The sequence below is a fragment of the Pseudophryne corroboree genome, chromosome 6 (genome assembly GCF_028390025.1).
Source record: "Pseudophryne corroboree isolate aPseCor3 chromosome 6, aPseCor3.hap2, whole genome shotgun sequence".
Taxonomy (NCBI): Eukaryota; Metazoa; Chordata; class Amphibia; order Anura; family Myobatrachidae; genus Pseudophryne; species Pseudophryne corroboree.
Window position 1 is genome coordinate 57,529,346 of NC_086449.1, and position 20,028 is coordinate 57,549,373.

At 44.9% G+C, this 20,028-nt stretch overlaps 1 protein-coding gene across 7 annotated transcripts in view; it reads right to left on the reverse strand.

The window, feature by feature from the left end:
* Window positions 1-20,028, reverse strand: part of LOC134936121 (A.superbus venom factor 1-like) — a 283,470-nt gene that overhangs the window by 120,793 nt on the left and 142,649 nt on the right. For all 7 annotated transcript variants that reach the window (XM_063931033.1, XM_063931031.1, XM_063931032.1 and 4 more), the window contains 6 exons: window positions 16,024-16,109; window positions 15,265-15,404; window positions 12,015-12,221; window positions 11,566-11,632; window positions 3,811-3,897; window positions 131-334 (listed from right to left, as the gene is read on the reverse strand). In XM_063931033.1, the coding sequence (XP_063787103.1) occupies window positions 131-334; window positions 3,811-3,897; window positions 11,566-11,632; window positions 12,015-12,221; window positions 15,265-15,404; window positions 16,024-16,109 (791 nt within the window). The remainder of the gene's footprint in view (window positions 1-130; window positions 335-3,810; window positions 3,898-11,565; window positions 11,633-12,014; window positions 12,222-15,264; window positions 15,405-16,023; window positions 16,110-20,028) is intronic.

Sequence of the window (20,028 nt, forward strand, 5' to 3'; positions counted from 1 at the left end):
AACCCACGTTGCTGAATTGTTTTCATCAAGAGCAAGAGGGAACGAGACGTTTATTATCTGCCCTGGGCTCATCCCAGAACGGAAATCAAATCACTGTATTACTGTACATGTATACTGTGGACTCTCTTACCCTTTTGGATGTACTGGAGGGCTTTCTCCCTGCGATCCACTCCTATTCTGTCCCACTGATTAGTAGCATCCAGGTAATGTGTAGCAATCACTGTAGGAGTCATACTCATCATGTTCTGTTCTCCACATCCCCCGGGAATTCTGATCAGGTCATTCAGATTGATGCCGTCAATGGATTTCTCCACCATTTCAGTAATTAGAGTCCCTGAGTGACATAGAGAGGTTAGTTAAGAACCTAGATTATTAATACCAAATAATTGCACCTAATTAATGTAACATAGTCGGTGAGGTTGAAAATAGACTAGTAGTCTCTGGCAGTGTATTCCATATTCGTATTGCCCTTACAGTGAAGAATCCCTTCCTGCGCTGAGTGTGACATTTCCTCTCCTCAAGCCTTAGCGGGTGTCCACGCATTTTGTGTAGAGGCCTCTTAGTAGACAACTCACCTGATAGCTCCGCATATTGCCCCTGTACATATTTGTAAATATTAATCATGTCTCCTCTTAGTCGTCTCATTTCTCATGTCTATATGAAAAAGGAAGATTACCCAATGTAGAGTGAGAGGATAATCTGCACCAGGTGGGCAATGGCCATTCAGGCAGCGCCAGTGGTGCAAGTAGAATTTTTTTCTTAGTGGTACTGATATAAAAAAAATGGGTGTGGTCACACGAACCTAGGGGAGAGGCTACATGACAATAGGGGCATGGCCACATTATGGCACACCATAATGCCCCTTACACATAATGGCAAACACGGTAATGCCCATTACACATTATGCCACACACCGTAATGCCCATTAAACATTATGCCATACACCTTAACACCCATTACATATTATGCCACACACCATAATGCCCATTACACATTATGCCACACCCGTAATGCTTATTACACATTATGCCACATACCGTAACGCTTATTACACATTATGCACACACCGTAACGCCCATTATATATTATGCCACATACCGTAATGCTTATTACACATTATGCCACACACCATAATGCCCATTACACATTATGCCACACACCGTAATGCTGATTTAACATTATTCCACACACCGTAATGCTTATTACACATTATGCCAGACACCGTAACACCCATTACACATTATGCCACACACCATAATGCCCATTACACATTATGCCACACACCGTAATGCCCATTACACATTATGCCACACACCGTAATGCCCATTACACATTATGCCACACACAGTAATGCTTATTACACATTATGCCACATACCATAATGCTTATTACACATTATGCCACACACCGTAATGCCCATTACACATCATGCCAGACACAGTTACACCCATTACACATTATGCCACACACCATAATGCCCATTACACATTATGCCACACTGTAATGCCTATTACATATTATGCCACACACCATAATGACCATTACACTTTATGCCAGACACCGTAACACCAATTACACTTTATGCCACACACCATAATGCCCATTACACATTATGCCACCCACCGTAATGCCCATTACACATTATGCCACACACTGTAATGCTTATTACACATTATGCCACACACCGTAATGCCCATTACACATTATGCCAGACACCGTAACACCCATTACACATTATGCAACACACCGTAATGCTTATTACACATTATTCCACATACTGAAATGCTTATTACACATTATGCCAGACACTGTAATACCCATTACACATTATGCCAGACACCATAATGCCCATTACACATTATGCCACACACCATAATGCCTATTACATATTATACCACACACCATAATGCCCATTACACATTATGCCAGACACCGTGACACCAATTACACATTATGCCACACACCATAATGCCCATTACACATTATGCCAGACACCGTAACACCCATTACACATTATGCCACACACGTAATTCCATTACACATTATGCCACACACTGTAATGCCTATTACATATTATGCCACACACAGTAATGCCACTGACACCATTTTACAAAGTTATGCCCCAGCAGTGGGCTGGTGGTACTGAGTACCACCAGCATATTTCTTATTGGTACTCCGCACCACCCAGCAGTGCCTTAACTAGACATTTTAACGCTGTGTGCAAGATAGGGTATTGGCACCCCACCCCCCTTCATGTAAAATAGGGGCAGTGCGTGCAAAAAATACAGGGGCATGGCTTCATGGGGAAGGGTGTGGCCACAAAATAATGCCAATTCATAATACATATTATAGTAGTCTCCATTATTCAAATTACGCCACACAGTAACGCCACTACACCAGGTAGAGCCCCTTTTACACATTACGGCGGACAGATTCCCCTTATTACACATTACGGCAGACAGTGTCCCCTTTTTACACATTACGACAGACAACGTCCCCTTTTTACACATTACGGCAGACAACGTGCCTTTTTTACACATTACGGCAGACAGCATCCCCTTTTTACACATTAGGTAACAGACATATAAATAGATAGATAGATAGACAGACAGACAGAATAGATGATACTTACCATCTCTCCGCTGGCTCAGGCAGTCAGGCTCCTTGGTACTGGCAGCTCCAGGGGCAGGGGAGAAGGAAGAGGAGGGAGGGGGAGGAGGGAGCCGCAGCAGCGCACTGTAATTGCCGGCAGTGCCGCTGCAGCTGTCCCTCTCCTTCTGCATTGGCTGGATGCCGCCTCTGTGAATGCTGGGATGACAGAAGCGCATCCCAGCATTCACAGCAGCGGCGGCCAGCCTATGTGGAAGGAGAGGGACTGCTGCAGCAGCGCCGCCACCAATTACATAGCGCTGCTGTGGCTCCCTTCCTCCTCTTCCTTCTCCGCTGCCCCCGGAGCTGCTTCTCTCCTCCTCCGGTACAGGTGGCTTGTAATGAGTCAATTTGACTCATTACAAGCTGCTGACTTTAGAGAATGGGGGCCATTGCACCCACCTGGCACACCTGGCACACACGTAGTCACGCCACTGCCACCCCATACCACCCTACTTTCAGCACTGGACAGCGCCTATTACAGGCCAACTGACCTACTGTAGCCACTATATGTTTTTAGCTGCAGGGCTGTATGGCCCTGTAACAGAGCTGTACAACAGAGGGAAACGGAGTTTGAGAAGAGTGATGGTGTTACGTGAGCTTGTAAAGTCCTGCATGCAAAGTCAGATTACCAACAAGGCAGGTGCCTTGGACCCAGTTGTCCCAGGAGGCCAGGAACCGACCTGCTGCTGCCATAGGGATACTGTTGCTGTGTGCCCCCCCCCCCCCTCCCCCTTCCCCATCACCTGGACAAACAGATGCAGGGTAAAACAGGGAAAAGGGCCATGGGGTGCAATATACTGCCTAAGAGGAGTGAGCTGGGACTATGGCTGTACTGATATGCTGGGAATGCTTCCACAGGTGGAAGACAGGTAACTGCTGGTGGGGCTATTATACTATCAGGCGCGGGGGCAAGTGATAATTTTTAGCTCAGTGTGAAGCCAATCTGTTTTTTTGCAGCAGGGATATATGCCCAGCTTCCCACTGTACAGGATGCAACAAACACTTTTGCGCAGTGAGATGGAGCGCAGTCTAGTACAAGGCGTGCTGCAGATTTAGCTTGCCCACTTAGTTCCTGATGATAAACACTGGATCACTCAGCTGGACATTTTCCTGTGCTAAATATTGACAGCCAGCTGCTCAGGAATGATCAACGCTTACCTTGGACAGTGGCAATTGTCTGAACATCTGTTTTGGGAACAATGTTTCTGGCATTCAGTGCTGAGATTCTTTCTTCCTGTACGCCATCTGTAATACAATACACCTTTATTGTTATGATAATGAGTTGTCAATGAAATATCAAATAAAACACTCCGGCACAGTAAAAAAAAGCATAAGTACTGTATACCATCTCCCATAAAACACAAGTCATTACATGTGACAGTTTAGCATATGTACAGTTGTTTTGGCGGGAAAGGGGGGGCGGGGGGGCACTGCTTTTTATGTGTTCGCAAAAGTCTATTTGACGGTAGTTTCTCAAATGCTATATAATGAAAGGCTAATGCTGGTCCTCAGTTCTATGGGGGGAATTCAAGTGTGGTGCACGCCGGCAGCCACTAGATGGCCCCCGACGCAGCAATTCAACTGACATTACTGTTATGTTGTTCTGTCATTTTGATGGGCTGCTAATTAGTAACATATAATTTAGATGACTTGGATCAGCTAAAATACAGGATGTAGTTATGTGACCGGCAGTCAGGAGACCGACGATCACATGACCTCCTCCTACATCCCACCCCCTCACAATCCTGATGGTCGGCATGCCGACCAACAGGAACAATTCCCACTCGTGGGTGTCCACGGCATCAGTATTCTGACCAGCGGTCCCCTGACCACCGGTCACGCACACCACAACCCTAAAATAACACTAGTTCTCTTTAGCACTCTTTCCCATAAAGATCCTGAATATAAAAGGATTTTGACACTGATTACTCAATGGTCTTAATGTGTGCTGAGGGACAGGGCTGCCATCAGAAAATGTGGGGCCCGGGACTGACAAGAGACAGGGCCCTCCCCCTCCCCCCCCCTCCTCCCCCCAAAAAAAAATATATAAAAAAAATAAACAAAATTCTGTGGCAGCACTCCACCCCTATGTGATGTCATACATTGTGATATTACATATAGGAGGACCTACAGGAACGGTTCAGAGAGCTGATGCACAGTTGAAGGCTTGTTTTAAGAAGTCCGTCCTGTGCATCAGCCCGCTGTTGTCTCACAGCCTGGTGCAGCTCTCCAGGTATTGGTGATAGGAGCCAGGAGTGGGCCCTCCCCTCTGTAAGGGCCCAGGTCACCAGTTACCACAGTCCCCCCTTGATGGCTGCCCTGCTGAGCTCAGCTATAATACATCTACCATACCTTTTAGTAATCCCATACATCAGGACACTATTGCATACTATTGTAAAATGTTTGAGCAGGACACCCGGGCGCGTAACCGAAAAAGGGGGCATGATATACATGAAAAGGGCATGACCTTGTGACAGGGGGCGTGGTCTCACCATTTTCTGTCACTGAGGGGGCATGACCAGCGCTCCGCGAGCAGCTGGCATGACCCCTGTCCTTCTGTCTCCACTGACTAGACGTATTCACCGCAGAGCAGCAAGTGACAAGAGCCTAATAACTGCCCCCACCACCACCACGGAACACTGTGGCCCGCGGGTGGGACAGCGGGATAGTCCCAAAAAAACAGGACTGTCCTGCGAAAATCGGGACTGTGTTGGGAGGTATGCTATTGTAGAACAACAAAAATTTAAGTCCCTTCACTCAAACAGGCCCTTCTCCTTTTCAAAAAGAAAAATAATTTTTGCCATTTCTTTTTACGAAAAATGTAATGTTTTAAGACCATGTCAAATTCCTTGAGATCTAAATCCCCCAAAATTGAAAGGATTCCACCTCCTCAATCATTATTTATTAATTTCCGACAGAAAGGATCTGACATCTGAGTATTCAATGGGGGATATTCAATTGTTTGAAAAGTCAGTTGGGTGTCTGTTTTTTCCTATCTAATAGACGGCAAAAAACAGAGACCCGACCGACTTTTCATACATTTGAATTCCCCCCAATGAGCGGCCAAATCCGATAGGATTGACATTGTCGGAATCGGGGCCAAAACCTGTCGGATCCGTGGCTAATCCGCCGATCCAAGTGATTTCCGACAAGTCGGAATTGCCAACTTGTCTGAAAGGATTGAATAGGTCGGAACCCCTTCCGACCTAAAAAAGTTGGAACCTGACGTCTTTCCAACAAGACGGCAGTTTCCGACTGCAATTGAATACCCCCCTATGCAGAACAGTTAGCTGTACCAGGATTAACACTGCATAGACACAAATATACACATTGATTACGGTAGCTGCCATATTAACATGAAGTTCTGTCTGTGGCCAAGGGCAGCAACGCTTGAAAAGTAGCAGTATGCACTGACAAGGCAGAAATAATGTATTTGAAATACTGCATGTCTAAAAATGTTCTAAAACATTGGTTTATAGAATAACACACAAAACTGTTAGTTTGCGCTGAAAAAAATGAGCTTAATTTATTAGGTGCAAAAGGGCTGAGCTGTAGTGAAACAAGTGCTTTGGTGGTTTAGATTTCCATCAGAACACAGACATTTGCAGAGGATTGGGATAAGTAATGGTGCTTCTAACTAATGGCCTTATTCAGACCTGATCGCAACAGCAATTTTTTTCTCTAATGGGCAAAACCATGTTCATTGCAGGTGGGGCAGATGTAACATGTGCAGAGAAAGTCAGATTTGAGTGGGGTGTGTTCAAACTGAAATCTAAATTGCAGTGTACAAATAAAGCAGCCAGTATTTACCCTGCACAGAAACAATATAACCCACCCAAATCTAACTCTCTCTGCACATGTTACATTTGCCCCACCTGCAGTGAACATGATTTTGCCCATTAGAGAAAGATTTTGCTTTTGCGATCAGGTCTGAATTAGGCCCCAAGTCTAAAGTAGTGCCCTAGTTCATCTAGTTATATAGGGCTTGACTCAAATTTGGAAGCAAAGCGAAAAAGCAAGCAACTGTGGACCTGGGCAAAACCATGCTGCACTTTAGGTGGGGCAGATGTAACATGTGCAGAGAGAGTTCGATTTTGAGGGCGTGAGTTTATTTTCATTTAATACTTTTAAGGGCGTGCAGTTTGCATTCTCCAGTTACACTCCAGTGGAGAAGCGGAGCAGTGAAGAAACACAGGATTTAGTGGTCTATGCAGAGCCGGCCATAGGCATAGGCAAACTAGGCAATTGCCTAGGGCATTTGATATGCCTAGGGGCATCAGCAGCTTCTGCTGATTAAAATGATATGCGGCATGCCTATATTCTGTATGTAGCATTTCATATGCAGATACAGTCACAGTCTCACACAGTATATAGGCATGCTGCATATCAGTTTAATCAACAGAAGCTGCTTGTTCATCCTAGCCACATAGCAATGCAAATAAGATGCATTTTCATTCGAAAAAAGGTGCCCGACGTTAGCGTTGATGCAAGATTTGTGAGGACACATCTGTATCCAAGCAGAGGCAGAGGTCACAGTGTTAGTGGCAGTGTGAGTGCTGTGTGCATGTGAGTGGGTTGGTTGTGCAGTAGTGTTCAGAATATGTGTAAGGAGCATTATGTGTGTCATGTAAAAATGCATTAATAATGTGCAGCAAATGTGTAGGGGGCACTATGTGTGTCATTATGTGTATAAGGGCATTACTAATGTGTGGCATTATGGGTATAAGGTGCTCTACTATGTGGCATTGCATATAGAAAGGGCACTACTGTGTCGTCTAATGTGAATAAAGAGCAATAAGGTGTGGTGTAATGTGAATAAGGAGCAATTCAGTGTGATGTAATGTGAATAAGGGGCTCTACTGTGAGGAGTAACGTTTATAAGGTAAAGTGATACTACTGTGGGATGTAATATGAATTATGGACACTATCGCAAGATAAAATGTGAATAAAGTTGCAGCACTGTGTGGCGTAATTGGAACTGGGGTTACTATTGTGTGGCCATGCCCCTTCCCAGCAAGAAGATGCCCCTTTTTGGGCTGTGCGTCAAATGTGCGAACTGTTCCTACTTAAAATATAGGGGGTACAAGGACTGCTATGGGTGAGGGGTGATGGTGCTGGGAGAGAGGTGCAAGGTCAGAGGCAGAACCAGCGGTGGTGCTAGGGGGCACCAGCCAAAATCTTGCCTAGGGCATCATATTGGTTAGGACCGGCTCTGGGTCTATGGCCCTCATTCCGAGTTGTTCGCTCGCAAGCTGCTTTTAGCAGCATTGCACACGCTAAGCCGCCGCCTACTGGGAGTGAATCTTAGCTTATCAAAATTGTGAACGAAAGATTCGCAATATTGCGAAAAGACTTCTCTGTGCAGTTTCTGAGGAGCTTGAGACTTACTCTTCCAGTGCGATCAGTTCAGTGCTTGTCGTTCCTGGTTTGACGTCACAAACACACCCAGCGTTCGCCCAGACACTCCTCCGTTTCTCCAGCCACTCCCGCGTTTTTCCCAGAAACGGTAGCGTTTTTTCAAACACTCCTATAAAACGTCCAGTTTCCGCCCAGAAACACCCACTTCCTGTCAATCACACTCCGATCTCCAGAACGAAGAAAAAAACCTCGTAATGCCGTGAGTAAAATACCAATCTTCATAGCAAATTTACGTGGCGCAGTCGCAGTGCGAACATTGCGTATGCGCAATTAGCGGAAAATCGCTGCGATGCGAAGAAAATTACAGAGCGAACAACTCGGAATGACCACCTATGTACTAAGCTTTGGACAGGGATAAAGTGGACATACTGTAGATAAAGGGAGTAATTCAGACCTGATCGTAGTGTCAAATTTGTTAGCGGTTGGGCAAAACCATGTGCACTGCAGGGGGGGGGGGGGGCAGATATAACATGTGCAGAGAGAATTAGATTTGGGTGGGGTGTGTTCAAACTGAAATCTAAATTGCAGTGTAAAAATAAAGCAGTCTGTATTTACCCTGCACAGAAACAATATAACCCACATAAATCTTACTCTCTCTGCACATGTTATATCTGCCCCCACCCCCCCACTCCTGCAGTGCATATAGGGGTCATTCCGAGGTGATCGCAGCGCAGCGATCAGGTTACTACTGCGCATGCGTATGCACCACAATGCGCACGTGCGTCGTACGGGTACAAACAGAATTGTTGCTGGGCAATGCTTCTAGTGACGAATCCATTTGCACGGGTGATCGCAAGCAGATTGACAGAAAGAGGGTGTTTATGGGTGTCAACTGACCGTTTTCTGGGTGTGGTAGGGGAAACGCAGGCGTGACCTGGCGTTTGCAGGGCGGGCGTCTGACGTCAATTCTGGGACCGGACAGGCTGAAGTGATCGCAAGGGCTAAGTAAGTTCAAACCTACTCTGAAACTGCAAAAAACTTTTTCATCCCGCTCGGCTGCACATATGCGATCGCGCACTTGCAAAGCGAAAATACGCTCCCCCCGTGGTGGCGACTATGCGTTTGCACGGCTGCAAAAAGTAGCTACTGAGCGATCAACTCGGAATGAGGGCCATGGTTTTGCCCAACTGCTAACAAATTTGCTGCTACGATCAGGTCTGAATTACCCTCAAAGTACTAACCAATCAGCTCCTAACTGCCATGTTACAGGCTGTGTTTGAAAAATGACAGTTAGTAGCTGGTTGGTTGGTGCTTTATCTAAATCCACTTTACCTTTCTGCAGGGCTTAGTAAATATACCCTTTAAAGTGATGGGAGATTTACGTTATTGCAGAGTTTTTCTTGTACGCTGATACTCCAGACACATATTTGCCCACTTATCTTGTGGAAGTGAGTCATTAGTGTAGAGATGTACACATCTTATATTACTTGGTTTTATTATTGCCATATTATAGCGCATGCATGCCGCGGATCATGGGGGTCTAGCCACATGCCCTCCCCCCCTCCCGTTTCTCTGTAGTACAGTATGTCGGGTGGCTGAGCAGAGTGTTGGGAGGCAGAGATGCTCAGCCAGCCTCTTTCCATGTGAGCCAGGATGCCCTGGTCTCTCTGCTTGGCCTGACCGGTCCAACACAGCATTTGTCAGAAGTGCCATGTGGGAAGTCTAGTTCTGCTAGGTAGACCACATAGGAGCACCGGTGGATAATTAAGGGGGGGATGTATGAAGCAGTGAAAAGAGTGGAGAAGAGAGCCAGTGGAGGAGTCGCCCATGGCAACCAATAAGCTTTAAGGTAACATTTATCAATTGCATTCTAATAAATTATCTTAAGCATCTGTTACCATGGGCAACTTCTCCACTGGCCCACTTCTCCACACTTTTCACTGCTTCATATATCTACCCCTTAGTCCTTCTGAACAGCATATATAGTGCACTTAGGGTCTAATTCAGGTCTGATCACTTCTCTGCGAGTTTGCAGAGGTTTGCGATCAGATAGTCGCCACCCAGACAGAGTGAAAATCCTCCCCATGCAAGTCTGCATACACTGTGCAAAAAGCTTTTCAAACGTCGGTCAGCTGCAAACACCGGTCAGCTGCAAATGCAGGAAGTACATACTAGTGGTGCAGGTGCTGCCACCAGTCATGACGGTACAAGTCCGTCAGCGTCATCTACTAAGACTGATGCCCGGGGCCATAGAGGGCTTAAGTCAGGGCATTTAAAATAATTTACAGTGGTCAAGAAAAAAAATCAAAAGGAAAGTTAGGTGCAGAGGCAGTAAGACATAACTGTGCAATCAGAATCAGAACCCTTAGACATTCTTGAGGAACGTTTATGGGTGTCCACGTCAGCTATGTGTGAGTCTGACATTTCTCACACTGTCCTAATACTGAAGCCTCTTTCACCTCCTTCCACCATTTCTGCACCATCTGTACAAGTGGGGAGCAGTACAAGTAAAGATGGTGGTGAATCTAATGAGGAGGATATACTACAAATTGAGGATTCGTATGTGGAAGTGGGACAGGAAGGGGGGGTGTACTATCTGACAGTGGGAATGTTGATGATGATGTTGTTTGTGTAAGTCAGCCAACGGTGGCTGCAGTTGTTGACCGTGATAAAAAGAAAGCCATTGCGATGCCAGGGCATAAGACCAAAAAAGTCACTTCTTGGGTGTGGGATTATTTTTACTCCAATCCTGACAATGTTTGTGAAACCATCTGCTCCATTTGTGAGGCCAAAGTTAGTAGAGGTAGGAACGTTAGCCATCTAGGCACCTCCTTAATGTTACGTCATTTGCGGCAAAGACATGCAATTTATTGTACAAGATTATAATGTAATTAACACCTCATCATCAACATCCTCAGAGTCATTAGTTATCGGAGGTAGTCCGTCTATAAAAATGTTTTGTGGGGGTCCAAACAAACCAATCATTTCAGTCACAAGTGACGGTCCCTGTCGCTGAAATGATTGGTTTATTAAAGTGTGCATGTCCTGTTTATACAACATAAGGGTGGGTGGGAGGGCACAAGGACAATTCCATCCTTCACCTTTTTTCTTTGCATTACGTGCTCTTTGGAGCATTTTTTGGCCATAGTTTATAAAACTGCCATCCTGTCTGCCATTGCAATGCAACTCCTAGATGGGCCAGTTGTTTGTGCCACCCACTTCAGTCGCTTAGCTTAGTCATCCAGCGACCTCGGTGCAACCTTTTGGCCTAAACTAGATAAAAACAAGATTGTGAGCTGTGAAGTGTTAAAAATAGACTGGAAATTAGTGTAAATGAATGTTATTGATGTTAGTATTACTGTAGGAACAAAAACACCACAAATTATGGGATTTTAGCTGTTTTTATGATAAAAAAAAATAGAACCAAAACCAAAACACACAAGGGCGGTTTTGGCAAAACCAATCCAAAATCAAAACACGGGAAAACAAAAAAACAACAAAACCCGAAAAGAATGGCCAGACGCACATCTCTAGTAATAATAATACAGTACAAACCTTTGCCTTTCACTTCCGGCTCCAAAGTGACTGACTTCAGAGTCTCTGTTATACGTCGTCCTTCCGGCTGAAACAAAAATGAGATGTTTGGTGATGTTTTTGAAGCTGGAATGATGAGAAGTGAGATGCGACGTAATGACTGAAGATCACTTGTACACTTTCATTGATACACTTTTAGTCAAATTTGTCATTTACAGTAATACAGATGGGTCCATGTTTATCTTGACCTTTAATAGGATTAATTGAGACTGGGCAGTCGGACTTAATCCCCTGCTGTATTGTTCTCTGTATTGTATTGTAGCTGAGAACAATAGATGAAGGGCTTATATTAATAAACCATGTTGTGCCTAGGCGCAGCAAACTAGCCAAGATAACTGTGGACCCATCTGTAGTTACTGTTTTATACTTTTAACAACTAAGAGTTAAAGTGGCCTCGCTATATTACTCACCACGACCTTCAGCTTCTTCTTGACCCCATCTGAGACGTACTGAGCAGCTGCCTTCACTTCCACATCATGCAAACCCAATGTCAGCGGCACAATGATAAAAGGGACCGCCACCGATGATTCAGGTTGAATAAGTACGTCTTGGCGATATTTCTTTTTAGCAGTGGAGAGACTGCAGATGTGTTCATTATAGGTCCATTCTACACGCACCTATATCAAATACAGGCAATAATCATGAGAGGAGTGAATTCCCCTTTTCTAAATGCTGGCTCAAACAAAACAATTATGTCAACAAATGTGGCTCCTCTAAAGCAGAGATCCCCTGTATTCTCAATAGCAACGGAGTTCACGCTCATTCTGCAATACTTTAGTTTTCTTAATGTTCTCCTGACTTTGGGCCTAATTCAGAACTGATCACAGCAGCAAATTTGTTAGCAAATGGCCAAAAACCATGGCCCTCATTCCGAGTTGTTCGCTCGGAGATTTTCATCGCATCGCAGTGAGAATTCTCTTAGTGCGCATGCGCAATGTTCGCACTGCGACTGCGCCAAGTAACTTTACTATGATGAAAGTAAGTTTACTCACGGCATTTTCATCGCTCCGACGTTCGCATTGTGATTGACAGGAAATGGGTTTTACTGGGCGGATGCACGGCGTTTTAGGGGCGTGTGGCTGCAAACGCTACCGTTTCCGGAAAAAACGCAGGAGTGGCCGGAGAAACGGTGGGAGTGCCTGGGCGAACGCTGGGTGTGTTTATGACGTCAGCCAGGAACGAAAAGCACTGAACTGATCGCACAGGCAGAGTAAGTCTGAAGCTACTCAGAAACTGCTAACTCGTTTGTAATCGCAATATTGCGCGTACGTCGGTCGCAATTTTAAGAAGCTAAGATTCACTCCCAGTAGGCGGCGGCTTAGCGTGTGTAACTCTGCTACATTCGCCTTGCGAGCGAACAACTCGGAATGAGGGCCCATGTGCACTGCGGGGGGGGGGGGGATATTTATCATTGCAGCCATACTGAATAGCTCAGCTTGTTAAGGAGGTTGTATGAAGTAATGCACCAGAAATGCTGACTTTAGTGAGCACAGTGCATTTACAAACCCTCCAACATTTTACACATATATATCGGTACAAATTCGAAAAGGGGGTATGGCCATGGGTAAAGGGGGCATGGCCACGCCCCTTTTCCTATACTTTCAATGGAAGTTTGGAGAGCCAAAAATCAGTACAGACCATAAAAAAAAGGTACTGTACCTGCCAAAAAGGTACAGCTGGAGGGTATGCATTTAGGGACACAAGGGGTTATTCAGAGATGATAGCAAACCAAAAAAGTTAGCAAATGGGCAAAACCATGTTACACTGCAGAGGGGGGGGGGGCATATGTAACATGTGCAGAGAGAGTTAGATTTGGGTAGGGTGTGTTTGGGATACGGTCAAGAGGTCGACACAGCTTAGGTAGACAGTCATTAGGTCCACCTTCCAAGGTCGACCTAATGACTGTAGACCTAAGTTGTGTCTATCCAACGACCTGTACCCGTGTGTTCAAACTGAAATCTAAATTGCGGTGTAAAAATAAAGCAGCCGGTATTTACCCTGCATGGATACAATATGAAAAAATGTAAGGATTATTGAAATACTACTTGACAGAATAAACAACTGATATTTTTTTCTGCTTGGATTGTCTCAATTTGGCCTACATAAGAATATTATTCCAGATCAATATAAACACTCGGGTATATTTACTAAAGCTTAAAAAATTGAAAAGTGGTGATATTGCTCTGTTTATGTCTTGGTTACTGTAATGTTATACAATGTCCTGTGTACCCTGCACTGTCCTACTGTTGCTGGATGTAGTGCCCTAGAAATAAAATGTAATAATAATAATAATAATAATAATAATACATATCTCTCACATATGTAACACTCTTAATACATACAGTAGCTTATGCTTCTTACTTATTAACACACACTAACACTCTAGCTTCTCACTAATGTGGTGCCTTGGTCTGGCCCGCTTGTGCTGACTTGGTGGGGTCCTGTGTCCAGGACTGGAATCTTAGTGTTAGGGACCCGCCAGATGAGGTCACCTGGATGTTGGTTTGGCCAGAAATTATGCCAAGCACCTAGAATTTGCTGTATGTCTGATTGCAGAGTTTATTATACTTATTCTGATTAGCAGTGCTTGTTACTATAGAGTGCACATCTGCATTTTCTTTCTTTCTGTGGGGAACTACAAGTCTCAGCATGATAGCACCCCTCATTTTGTTTGGATTAAGTGCAGTCCAAGGACCCCTCCCACCCATTAGTAACCAGTAAAATACATAGGTGGTCTCCGTCATTCGGTGTGTCACATGCCCACGCATCTTGGGTGCGATTATTTTCACCCGTGTGTGACTTGGCTGCGGGAGTGTGCACACCATGCGAGGTCTATGGATCACGGGTGCTTATGCAGTGCCACGCACGTTTACAACACGCAAGTCACTGCAAACGACTTATGATTGTTGTGGCTAGCTGCAAAAGATGATCAGTGTCTCATCAGCACTCTAATGGCATCCTAATGGGATGCTAATAATGCTTGCTAATGGAGTTTTTTCTGATTTAGGGGAGACATTTACTAAGCAGTGATAAGTGCAGAGAAGTGAGCCAGTGGAGAAGTTGTCCATGGCAACCAATCAGCACTGAAGTAACATCTATAATTTGCATACTATAAAATTTGACAGAGCTGCTGATTGGTTGATGGGGAAACTTCTACTCTGGCTTACTTCTCCGCTCTTATCACTGCTTAGTAAATGTCCTCCTTAGCCTTCAGCCCAATCCCAGCCCATCCTACAGTACACCCTCTCCCTCCACTCTCCAGTGAGGGGATGGTGCCTGTGACTTTATGCCTCATTTTAGGATACAAGTGTGGCGGGAAGATCCAAGCTGGAACTCGGAAACACTTGTATACCCAAAGTTCGGGGGTGTACGGATTTCAAAAAATCTAAACTGCACATCTCTATAAATAATCCTGTCCCACGTGAACGTACTCGTAATCTGCACACACCAAGGAACATCAAAAACTCCAAATGGACAGAGCAATCATTTGTCACCGTACAGACACAACCAGCTTGGCTGGAAAACATTACAGTGTATGTTCTTTCCCATTAAGCCAGATGCATCTGCAGAAAGTAGACATGCGGCATCACATAACGAATATTTGTAGTATGGGACCATAAACGACATTTACGATATTACTGTTAGTACTGGTTGACTTGCCTTATGTTGGCTGTTGCCATAGTTGTAGAGAATGGCCCGTATCTCTACTTGCTCATTCCTCACCACAGAATATGGCAGCTTCAGGTCAATGAAGAAGTCCATGCTAACTTGGATATCATGTGGAGTAGAAACACAGATACCTGCCAATGACAAAGCACCAATAAGAATGGAATCTCATAATGTATGTGAGGAAGCTTCATACTGGTCCTAACTGTACACAACACGTCTTGCATTAAATGTAAGGTTTTCAGAGTTTGCCTGCAGGAACCTACGCCATCTTCAACAGTAAGGAACACTGGGTTGTAAAGAGGGATCCAAATAGATCCCTCCACCACACCATATGCCCTGCGGCTGTGCCCATGCGTGAACAGAGGCCATGCAAGAACACTGGGCAAAATCGGCAATGGTAAGTATCACTGCTACTTCGGGAGGACAACTGATTTTCAGAACAGCTGTCTCCGCACCGGAGCAATACTGAATTTCTCCAGTATTTAAGTATCCACCGCCGCAACTAGCTGTGAGTTGGATTCTTAATTATTGAGGACCAATAGGTCCCTGATAATGGATAGGACACTACTGTATACCACATATCTCCTACAAAAAGAATATCTACCCAGATCATCAATTACACACATACATCTTATCGCCTACAAAAAGAAAAACCACCAGATCATCAACTATGCACATTCAACATCATTCACATCCTCCATGAGAGAAGAAAGATTAATTTTTGATAAAGTGAGAGAGTAATCTGCTTACCTTTATTTGCAGAAAGACTTACAGCCAAAACCTCCCATGTAGTGATTGAATCCCTCAAGTAAATATCAAGTGTCTTGGTTGAAATTCTGGGGGGGAAAAAGAAAAGAAAAGAAAAGAAAAAATGTAGGATTCATTTGCTGGAAAAGTATAGCCTTGGGGATTTGGGTTTAGATTTCATATTACAAAATACAGTATACTGAACATTAACTACTGTAAATGTTATGTTACATGGCCTCAGGGGCAGATGTATTAACCTGGAGACGGCATAAGGAAGTGATACACCAGTGATATGTGCAAGGTGATAAAAGCACCAGCCAATCAGCTCCAATATGTAAATTAACAGTTAGGATCTGATTGGCTGCTTTGACATATCACTGGTTTATCACTTCCTTATGCCTTCTCCAGGTTAATACATCTGCCCCTCATCAGTCTCAGATATGGAAGTCATTATGTTGATGTTATCTGTGTATAGAATCTGATAAAGTATGCACAAAAGTCAATGCCTGAATAACAACATCTAATGAAAATCATTTCAATACGAGACCAATTTACCACTCCTCATCTGTAATGTGAGTTTATTATGTATCACGTTGTATCATAAACACTAACATTGATTTTATAAAAATATATTAGTTGCACCACAATATCCATCTTACATTCAAGCTCTGTTATCACATTGTTGTACTTTAGATTTATTAAGGTATGCATTCAGGATCCCGGCTGTCGAGATCCCGGCAGCTGTAATACCGACGCTGGAATCCTGACAGCCACCAAAATACCAACGCCAGAATCCTGAGGAGATCAGGATTCCGGAGACGATATACCAACAGTCAGGATCTGGAGATAACTATGCACTGATGCCGTAGGTTTACCGCGCGGGAGGGGGGGTCAGGTTTAGGCACACTCAGGGGGGTTAGGGTTGGGTACAGGGTGGGGGAGGTTAGGGATAGGCTGCAGAGAGGATGGGGTAAGGCTTATGCATCACCGGGGGAGTATAAGGGTTAGGCACTAAGGGGGGAGGCTTAGGTTTAGGCTGCGGGAAAGGGGGAGGATAGGTTTAGGCACATACGGGGGGAGATTAGGGTTAGGCACCAATAGGAGAGGTTATGGTTAGGCTGCGGAGTGGGAGGGTTAGGGTTAGTGGGTAGGGGAGAGAGTTTAGGGTACCATGCAAACTCTTGTCAGCATTGCCATGATCGGGATGCCGGCCAAGGGTGTAGCTACCATAGGTGCAGGCAGTGCAGCTGATATGGGGCCCAGAGCTGAGAGGGGCCCACCTTCCCTGTCACAGTTATATGTGTTACATACAGCACATTTTTCATTAGTAGATACATAAGGGCCCTTACAAACTTTTGTCTTTTGGTCTACAATACATCTAGTTATGACCCTGGTCTTGAGCAATGTGGTATGAAATGAACTGGGTGGCATTATAATTAGAGATGAGTAGGTCCAGTTCCATGAGAACCGAACCCCCCCCAAACTTCATGCTCCGAGCCTGGATCCGTTAGACTCAGAAACCAGAACGAGGCAATACGTCATCATCCCGCTGTCAGAATCTTGTGGCTTGTGGATTCCATATAAACAGCCGCGCATCGCCGCCACTTTCACTCCGGACTTGGAGAGTGAGGGAGACAGACCTCTGTCTCTCTGTTGGTGGTGGCATCAGATGGGTTAGTGTGTGCTCTGTAGGGGTGCTGCTGCAGTCACTGTGGTGTAACTGTGCTGTGTTAGGGATGCTGTCCTGGCTCTCCTGGCTGTCACTGGTGTTTCATCTGCTGCAGCTGTACATGGGTGTTGCTGTCCTGGCTCTCACTGTGTTGTACAGGGTGCAGGGGCACTGTCCTCCTGTTTGCTGGAAAATAAAGGGGTGCTGCTGGCCCTGTATGTTGTAAAAATTCAGGGGTGCAGTTGTTAAAAATTAAAAGCACACTGCTCTTATATGCTTTAAAATATAGGGGTGCTGCTGGCCCTGTATGTTGTCAAAATTCAGAGGTGCAGCTGTTAAAAATTAAAAGCACATTGCTCCTGTATGCTGTAAAATATTGGGGTGCTGCTGGCCCTGTATGTTGTAAAAATTCAGGGGTGCAGTTTAAAATGAAAAGCACACTGCTCTTGTGTGCTGTAAAATATAGGGGTGTTGCTGTTAAAATATTATTACACTGGCCCTGTATGTTGTAAAAATTCAGGGGTGCAGATGTAAAAAATTAAAAATTAAAAGCACACTGCGGTATGCTGTAAAATATAGCGGTGCTGCAGGCCCTGTATGTTGTAAAAATTAAAACGCGCAGTTGTTAAAAATTAAAAGCACACTGCTGTATCCTGTAAAATATAGGGGCGCTGCTTGTACTGTATGTTGTAAAAATTCTGGGGCGCAGTTGTTAAAAATTAAAAGCACACTGCTATATGCTGTAAAATATGGGGGTGTTGCTATTCAAAACACATTACACTGAATCTGTATGCTATAAAAATTCAGGGGTGCAGTTGATAAAGATTAAAAGCACACTGCTGTATGCTGTTAAATATTGGGGTGCTGCTGACCCTGTATGTTGTAAAAAATTATGGGGTGCAGTTAAAAATTAAAAGCACACTGCTGTATGCTGTAAAATATAGGGGTATTGTTTTTCAAATAATATTACTGTTATGCACACCAGTGCCTGCAGGAATGTACTGGTGTCTGAACTGTTATGCACACCAGTGCCTGCAGGAATGTACTGGTGTCTGAACGGATAGGGATGCAAAACAAATGAACTCACAGACAGACTGGGGAATATGACATTACGTACACAGAAGGTGATAGGGTAACAAAATAAACACAAAGTGAACAGAGAAGCCCTGAGGCTAAGAAACTGGGTGTTTCCCTAGTATTAGGAATGCTCAGATGGAAAAAGCAAGATGTTGTGTTTTAATACGTAGAGAACCCGAAATGCTGTTGCTAAGGGCAACAGCAAAACCCTAAAGGGTTACCAACGGGTGTGGCAGTAAACTCCTTGGTCAGAGATGGAATGATAGACACAAGGAGAGTCTCCACAATCCTAATCCTCACTTGCAGTGCACAGGTTCAGCTTACTGCCACTAAACTGACACCTGAACACCTTGCACAGTGAGACAGGATTTAGGCAGGCAAGTCTGAGAATACAGCCGCAAACTTGCTAAATTCACAGAGTAGCAAAAGAACCCCAGCAAGTTAAACGACTGACTCCAGTCTTACTGCTAGGTCTGGATTGGCAGAGTGTAGTACCAAATCCCCGGGCCTATTTGCAGTAAGCAACAACAAATACAAAGCTACACAGTACTGGCTAACTTTCAGGAACTGACTAACCAACAAAGATTCAGCAGCATCTGCTTAACCTGAGAAGAGGCCTTATATAGCAGGTGCTGTCCACGCCCCACTCAGACCTCACAGACTGTGAGCACAAAAACCAGCACCGGATCCCCTGCCGTGCACAGAGCCTGTAACCACTGCACAGCAAAAGACCCGAACCGGAGTATCATCTGCGCGCAGGTTACTCCGCTAGCACTTGTCTCCCGGTTGCCATGATGACGTGGCAGCACAGGGCAGGAGACCCTAACAGTACCCCCCCATCTGACGAGGGGTCAAAGAACCCCTACCACCGGGTTTATCGGGGAACTGCGAGAAGAAAGAGCGTATCAGTCTGGGGGCATGAAGATCACAACTGCGCACCAACGACCGCTCCTCCGGGCCATACCCCTTCCAGTGCACCAAAAATGACAGCCGACCCGAACCATCTTGGAGTCAAGAATCCTTTCAACAACAAACTCCCTCTGGCCACGTATCAGAAGAGGGGAAGGTCTTCCACTGGAAGAAGGATTACTAATCGCCCGTTTTAAAAGGGAACAATGAAATGTTTTATTGATACCCAAAGAACGGGGCAGATCTAACTGAAATGCCACCGGATTGATAACCCTGGTGATCTTATAAGGGCCGATGAACCGGGGGCCTAACTTATGAGATGGCTGTCTCAACTTCAAATTCTTGGTAGACAA